Source organism: Nicotiana sylvestris, chromosome 2 (assembly GCF_000393655.2).
Source record: "Nicotiana sylvestris chromosome 2, ASM39365v2, whole genome shotgun sequence".
Taxonomy (NCBI): domain Eukaryota; kingdom Viridiplantae; phylum Streptophyta; class Magnoliopsida; order Solanales; family Solanaceae; genus Nicotiana; species Nicotiana sylvestris.
This window is the reverse complement of record NC_091058.1, coordinates 138,159,253-138,168,234: the sequence shown is the minus strand read 5'-3', so window position 1 is coordinate 138,168,234 and position 8,982 is coordinate 138,159,253. Positions and strand designations below refer to the sequence as shown.

Genomic DNA, 8,982 nt, shown 5'->3' with positions numbered 1-8,982 from the left:
TGTCACGGGCAAGAGCATTACCGAAGATTGGGAGAAGTTCTTTTTAGGCCCATCGACCGCTGCTGAGGATCGGCCGACCCGAGATCTGGATGGTGGGCGCCAGCTGAGTTATGGCTCATCATCGATGAGTGCTGTGGATTTTCACAGGCGCATGTATGTTTGTAAATTTAAATTTGTTTTTATCTCATTGATTCGCCATAAATAACTTTATAATTTTCTTATTAACGCTTCATCTCAGCCTATCACGGAGGCCACTTTGTGCGATGCTAAGCAGGACCCCACGAATGCTTATATTCAGAAGCCCGACAAGACCATGGTAAGAAATTTGTTTTGACTTAACATGTACATTACTAATATATATTTTCATATACTGAGTTGACTTATTGTTTTGTAGATTGATGATGGACCGACAGCCTCTTCTACCGATCCTGTCAAGCACTACTGACGATCATGCTACAGCGCATTCTCTTTTTGTATTTTATGTACGCTATGTAAATATTATTTTATATAAATAATAACAATAATTTTTATGCTTACATAATATGCGCATTATATTTTTATTTCCTCGTTTCTTCTTTATTTTGACACTACAACACAAACACAAATATAGAGACTTAACATAATTTAAATGCAGTACAACTAATGAAAATACATGACACGGGAAATATAAAGATAAAGTACCGCACTCAACACATACATGTCATTGTTTTAGTCACCACCGCCTAGTATTCTCTGCTCCAACCACTTAAATTTCTCTTCCAGCTTATTTTTTTCTTCTTCCACCTCTTTGAGTTTCTCCTTCAACTCCGCAATTTCTCGTTTATATTCTCGTTCATATTCCCACTTTTTTTTGGTCAAATCATGAAGATACTGCAAATATTTTTTGTAGCATTCCTGCTCACAGGGTTCATCAAGCCATACCTCGAAGTTGCAAAAATTTCTGTTGTTGCCTCCAAACCTGTTCACACATATCCAGTATCTGCGCCCAACTTGACCATCATCCCAATAGTCCGCCATCATATAGTGCTTGCCACACTGGCACATTGGTACAAACATGCGGTCAGACATTTATTAAAGCTAAAAAAACCTGCTTTATAGAAAATTTTGCTATTTGTTATGATTAAGTGCAGAAAACAACTAGAATGCGTCCGTTATTTATAGGCAAGGCAACACACAAAACATAATATTTAACCGCGCTATATATATATTCACACAAAACGTAGTATTTAATTGCGTTATGCTTTGTGTATTAAAGATTCTTTCTAATAAAAATAACTTTTTCGCAGTCGGACAACTTTTCAGACCGACAAGACAACACATAAAATATAGTATTTAACTGTGTTATATATATTCACACAAAACATATTATTTAGCCGCGCTATGCTTGGCGTGTTAAAGATTCTTTTTGATACAAAATAGCTTTTTCGCAGTCGGACAGCTTTTCAGATCGACAAGACAACACACAAAACATAGTATTTAACTGCGCTATATATATTCAGTTATTTATAAAACATCTTCCTCCTATAACAGTGTAGTTTTCTAATAATTTTAGAGTGAAGCTCGAAAGTGAACGTAAAAATTTCCATTTTGTAATCCAATACTATTTTTGATTACATGAACGGGAGGGAGAAATTCATTAATTTACTCAACTGAAAAATATTAAATATCAATAAGATGTAACAAGGCTGTGGAAACATAATTTTATTTGATACATCTTGCAACATAAACAAGTACATACACTTATTACCAACAATATTACTAAAAAATAAAACACTACGTGTATCCTTGATAGTTAGGCACATTAGATGAACTTGCACTAGGAGCTGGATTACCACCGCCACCCAAACCAGCTGAAGGACATTTACGATGGTCGTGTCCTGCTTGCGAGCATATGCCACATTTACGCGCATAAACGGTATCACCAACATCCATTTGGTTCCGTATACACATTATCTTTTGCACTTGTAGCTTGCGCAAATAGTCCTTGTTACACAACATTTTAAATGATTCTGGCGGCCAATAATGCTCAGTACCCACTGGCTGCAACTACCCACTATATGTGTTTTAGTATGCAGCAACACTGTATTACCTATCAACATAGTTGGTTGGCCCTAAACCTGTTTGTTGAAAGCACTTCATGGCATGTGATCACGACATGTGGTAGATGGTCTATTTTCCATATGAACACAACCTACTGGCTTCATTTATGGTGTGTATATTATTCTCTCGATGTTGATGGATAGCGGTGCAAACTTCAAAAACACCCTGGTCATGATCATACTGTAAATATGAATGCCAATGTGCTCGACTCCTATATTTCTCAAATCTTTTCATCCGTATTGGCATAGATTCAACAACCCTCTCCATCAATTTCGATGCACCTTTATGCCTTTCAACAAACCTCTTCGCCATCTATTTGAATGTTATCCGGACCATGGCAATGATAGGCAATCCATGTGCTGACTTCAATAACCCGTTGAAAGAGTCCAACACATTTGTAGTTAGGGTTCCCATCGTCTGCCACCATCCACATGCAATATCCACTTGTGAAGCTCATGTCGCATCAACCAATGATAGGCTCTTTCGTCTAACTGCCGGATCGATTCCATGTGCCTCCTGAATTTGCACTGCTAGTGATCAGTTACAGCCATCCGCATTAAATAATGCAAGTCCTTGTTGGGATATTTCTTTTTGAAATTGGCCTTCATGTGCCTAACACAGTAACGCTGGTATGCATAGGATTCTTTCCATTCAAGCAAATGCTCTATAGAACTTAATATACTATCATGCTGATCAGATACTAGACAAATACCTGAACGTTGTTTTACAACGTGCTGCTTCAAGTGGTTCAAAAATAGCATCCATGCCTTTTCGCTTTCATTGGCACAAATGGCAAAGTCTAGTGGAAATATTGTCCATTGGCATCTACTGCAATGACGATCAACAACTTAATTTCATACTTTCATAGACATGAGTACCATCAATGAAAATTACTAGATGACAATGCACAAAACCATTAATTGCTGGTTTAAATGCCCAGAACACATATCTGAATATATATTCCGGTCTTCCAGCACTCTGCTCAAGCTTCCATTCAACAACAGTCCCGGGGTTGAAGTGTTTCAATGCGGCCATGTACTTAGGTAGGGATGCAAATGACTTATCCCAGTCACCATAAACAATTTCAAATGCACGTTTGCGCCCGAGATATGCCTTTCTTTTGGTAATAGTACACCTATATTCCTGGTGGATGGATGTAATACACTTTTTGATCTTGTACGTAATGACCGCTTCAATGTGTGGAACCAGTTGAAGAGAAATCAAGTCAACATCCAAGTTGAAGTGATTCCTATTGAATGTGTCCATTTCACAATTGTGGGTGCCAATATATTTACCCATTTTCCACAACCCCATTTTCTTCTTGCTCGCACGCAGCATCCAATGACAACCCGTAAACCATCTACGGAAAATAGCCTTGTATACATCCAGACTTCACTCCCATACCGTCATCTCACGGTACTCCCTTATGCTGTACATTTTTACAACTTGGTTAGGAGAGATTTATCGGGAAGAAACATGCCATTTGCCAACACCGTTGGTCTAGATTCATCCCATATTTGTCTCAATTCTAAAACTGATCCGCTCGTGATAGCGCCTGTCGTGAAACTAGGCCAGCTGACACAACTCCCAAATTAACCATAAATCAATAAAAGTCATTTTTAATCCTTTAATTAATCAAATATCGCATAATGTAAGTCTAAATGAACAGTGCGGAATCAATACACAAGCCCGACATCGAGGTGTCACAAGTCACGAGCATCTACTAAGGTCTGAATACAACAAAAGTCTAAGAATGTACTAAATACAGTCTAAGGAAGACAAGAGGGAGAAAAGCAGTGCTACGAACGTTGGGCAGCTACCTTGCTAACTCTAATGACTCTGCCACTAATCAATCAACACCCGCTACCGGGTTCAGAACTACTTGAATCTGCACATAAGATGCAGGGAGTAACGTGAGTACGCCAACTCAGTAAGTAATAAAAGTAAATGAAAGCTGAGCAGTAAGAAAACACGTAAGCCACGTCATAACACTACAACAAATGTAGATCATTTTCAAAGCTGTACACAAAATCATTTACCTCGTAAATCAAGCTCAGTTTCAGTAAAATCTTTTTAAAACAACTTTCAACGTTTTCAAACGAGTGATAAAACAGTGAGTATAAACGATAGAAACGTAAACATCCCCTCGGGCAAAACATGTACCATAAACCGCCCCTCGAGAATCATCTCAACAGAACCAGCCCCTCGGGCAATATCACAATCACTCGTAATCAGCCCCTCGGGCATAACATGAATCAAGAACCGCCCCTCGGGAAAAACATGGATCAAGAACAGCCCTTCATGCAACAATACAAAACGACAGCAGTCCCTCGGGCTACATCATATCACTCACACTAGGTACCCGCACTCACTGGGGGTGTATAGACTCCGGGAGGGGGCCCTTACGGCTCAAGCGCAATATCAAACCATCTCGTGGCATAATCAAACAGGTTCTCGGCCTCATATCAAGCCACCTCGTGGCGCAACAAATCAGGCCCTCAGCCTCATAATCATAAATCAGTAACACAATGCTGCGGCGCGCAGCCTGATCCCATAATATCCTCACAACGCAGGCCCTCGGCCACACTCAGTCAAAAATCTCTTATGCCACTCGGGCAATAGTAAAACATGATGCTCAGCCCAAAATATACAACAACAATAACAACGACCCAGTATAATCCCATAAGTAGGGTCTCGGGAGGGTAATATATACGCAGACCTTACCCCTACCCCGAGGGTCAAAGAGGCTGTTTCTAGGAGACCCTCGGCTCAAGAAAGAAACAAGAGAAGATATATTAGTATCATCAATAGACTCCTAATAAAATAACAATAATATAAGAAATACAAAATAGATAGATGGCATAATAATAACCAGCAGATAAAGCCATGCATCAGTAGATGACCAGTAACAGCCAAAGACTAACTCCTAATTGGCTAGTCTCACTCTAGTGCGCTGTATAAATATTCACAACTTCCCCCTAACCTACAACCTTAATGCTCGACCTCCACAATTCCCTGTCAAGGGCCATGTCCTCAGTAATCCTAAGTCACGCCAAGTCCTGTCTGATCACCTCTCCCCAATACTTCTTAGGTCTCCCTCTACCTCTCCTCGTGCCTACCACAACCAGTCGTTCACACCTCCTCACCGGTGCATCAGTGCTCCTCCTCTGAATGTGCCTGAACCATCTAAGTCTTGCTTCCCGCATCTTGTCCTCCATGGGGGCCACGCCTACCTTCTGTCGAATATCTTCATTCCTAATCTTATCCATCCTTGTATGCCCGTACATACACCTCAACATCCTCATCTCTACTACTTTTATCTTCTGGACGTGTGAGTTCTTAACCGGCCAACACTCAGTCCCATACAACATGGCCGGCCTAACCACTGCTCTATAAAACTTACCTTTTAGTAACGATGGCACTTTCTTGTCATACAAGACTCCTGACGCTAACCTCCACTTCATCCACCCCACCCCTATATGGTGTGTGACATCCTCATCGATCTCCTCGATCCCCTGAATAACCGATCCAAGGTACTTGAAACTACCAATCTTGGGAATGACTTGAGAGTCTAGCCTCACTTCCACTCCCGCTTCCATCTGCTCGACCACAAATTTGCACTCGAGGTATTCCATCTTCATCCTGCTCAACTTGAAACCTTTAGACTCAAGGGCATGTCTCCAAACCTCTAGCCTCTCGTTAATGCCGCCTTGTGTCTCATCAATTAGAACTATGTCATCAACAAATAGCATGCACTATGGCACCTCCCCTTGAATATGATGAGTTAGTGCATCTATCACCAGGGCAAATAGGAACGGGCTGAATGCAGACCCTTGATGTAACCCCGTAACAACCGGAAAATGCTCGGAGTCGCCTCCTACTGTCCTAACCCGAGTCTTAGCTCCATCATACATGTCTTAAATCACCCTAATGTATGCAACTGGGACCCCTTTAGCCTCTAAGCATCTCCATAAGATCTCCCTAGAAACCCTGTCATACGCTTTCTCCAGATCAATAAACATCATGTGGAGATCCTTCTTCCTATCCCTGTATTGTTCCACCATCCTCCTAATAAGGTGGATAGCTTCTGTGGTATATCGCCCCGGCATAAACCCGAACTGGTTGTCTGAAATAGACACCGTCCTTCGCACTCTCATTTCTACTACTCTCTCCCAAACTTTCATGGTATGACTCAGTAATTTGATACCTCTATAGTTGTTACAGCTCTGGATATCACCTTTGTTCTTACACAACGGAACCATTGTACTCCACCTCCACTCTTCAGGCATCCTATTAGTCTTGAATATAACATTAAACAGCCCAGTAAGCCATTCCAAGCCTGCTCTACCCATACACCTCCAAAGCTCAGCCCAAAATATCATTTAAAATATCAAAAATGGAGTAAATATGGCTGAGTTATGAAAACAGTAGAATACAACATGACTGAGTACAAATATGAAGTCAAAACAGTGAGGAATAGTAGTAAAAATCCCATAAGGGTCCAAAATAGTTGGCACGAGGCCCAAATATGACATTCAGCCCAAAACATGATAATACTTTCCAAAAACACAATGATATCAAATAATTTTCAATCAAACGCGCGATTAACAGTCATACAGGACGGACTAAGTCACAATCCCCAACGGTGCACGACCCCACGCTCATCATCTAGCGTGTGCGTCACCTCAAAGTAGCACAGCGATGTGAAATCTGGGGTTTCATACCCTCAAGACAAACATTTACAATCATTACTTACCTCAAATCGGTCCAAACTCTAGCCCGCGATGCCTTTGCCTCTCGAATCGGCCTCCAAATGCTCCAAATCTAACCAAAATTAGTATATTATCATCAATATACGCTAAAGGAACAAAACTCAAGCGAAAATAATCAAATTAACTCAAAAATCTCGAAATTCGCTCAAACCCGGCCCCCGGGCCCACGTCTCGGAATCTGATAAAAATTACAAAACTGAAAACTCATTCTCTCACGAGTCTACCCATATCACATTCACCAAAATCCGACATCGAATGGCCATCCAAATCCCCAAAATTAACTCTCCAAACCTTCCTCCATTTTTCCCAATTTTCACCCCAAATTTCCAAATTAAATGATAAGAATCAAGACATAATCATGAGATTTAACCAAATTTGAGCGAAGAACACTCACCCCAATCAATCCTTTGAAAATCCCTTCAAATATTGCCTCAATCCGAGCTCCATAGATCCAAAAATGGCCGAAATCCTCGAAATAGATACTTTATGATCTGCCCAGGCATTTACCCTATGCTATCATGGACAAACTAATGCAATAGCGAATCACAAAATTTTTCAGCCCTTCTTTTACCCTATGCGATAGCGGCCATTACCCCGCGATCGCGTAGAACAAATTTTTCCAACATCTTTCTCCAACTCTTCCGGACAGCCTCTAGTATAATGGTCATAACCTTTTGTACAAAACTCCAAATTATAATTGGTTTAATTTTCTATAAACTAGATACCAAGGGCTACAACTTTTATTTTTAGATCGTCTTTAAATTCCTTATAGATTGTAAAATATAAGCTTTCAAAGTCGGGTTAGTGCAACAGAGATTTACTCTATGCGATCGCGGGAAGACTTATACGATCGCATAGCACAACTCCATTTTTTCAAATTTTGTCTATGCTAACGCATTGTACACCCCTGAAGCCAAAAACCAACAACTAGAAATGGCCTAGAAATGGTCTGAAGCCACCCCGAAACTCACCCGAGGCCCTCGGGACCTCAATCAAACATGCCAACACATCCCATAACATCATTCAAACTTGTTCCAACCTTCAGAACGCTCAAAACAACATCAAAACATCGAATCACCCTCGAATTCAAGCCTAAGAATTCCAAAACTTCTGAATTCCGAATTTGATCAAAAAGTCTATCAAACCTCGTCCGAATGATCTGAAATTTTGCACACACATCATAAATGACACAACAGACCTACTAAATGACACAACTTCCGAGATTCCATTCTGACCCCTATATCAAAATCTTACTTATCAACCGAAAAACGCAAAAATCTCAATTTCGCCAATTCAAGCCTTAACCTTCCACAGACCTCCAAAATACATTTCGATCATGCTCCTAAGTCCCAAATCACCTAACGGTGCTAACCAAATCATAAAAATTCCAATCCGAGATCATATACTAACAAGTTAAAACTTGGTCAAACCTTTCAAATTTTAAGCTTCAAACTGAGAATTGTTCTTCCAAATTCATTTCGATTACCCTGAAAACCAAAACCAATGATTTACATAATTCATAACACATCACATGGGGCTAGTCATGCCCGAGAACTGGTGAGCGAAGTGTAAAAGCTCAAAACGACCGGTCGGGTTGTTACATCTTCCCCCACTTAAACACACGTTCATCCTCGAACGTGCCCAGAGTTATTCCTAAAACCATCAATCGCTGAGTAACCTTACCATGCACATACCCGGGGGTGATCCCACGTCACTCTATCCCATATAGGTCCGATAACACAACTTTACTGAAATTTCACAATTCACCGTAGCCCATAACCTTAGAACCAATTTTCCACTTCCGAAACTATCTATAAGATCAGAATCTCACATCTATACACTGAATAAGTCCGAACAAGCTGTATCAAACCATATCTGCAACCCTAGATGCAATTACATGATATACCCCATAACTCAGACACTCGTAGCGATAACTTCTAATCACGACAGTTGCACACAACAACCGAATACCGATAATAAAGCTCTTACCAATTAAAGTCTCATTCCAACACTTTTGTATACTGCCAATGATGAAAGAAACACGCAGAATCATAATCATTTCTCATGTCACCCATTCATGAAGCTCCCTCTCCTTTGGTAAGGACCTTAG

General features: G+C 40.5%; 1 protein-coding gene across 1 annotated transcript; it reads right to left on the bottom strand.

Moving 5' to 3' along the window:
• Nucleotides 1–2,630: 2,630 nt before the first annotated feature.
• LOC138885667 (uncharacterized) lies at nt 2,631–3,414 on the bottom strand. Its single transcript, XM_070166640.1, has 2 exons — nt 2,961–3,414; nt 2,631–2,899 (listed from the first exon to the last, which is right to left on the bottom strand). Exons 1-2 carry the CDS (start codon nt 3,412–3,414, stop codon nt 2,631–2,633), a joined length of 723 nt encoding a protein of 240 aa, XP_070022741.1.
• Nucleotides 3,415–8,982: the final 5,568 nt, after the last annotated feature.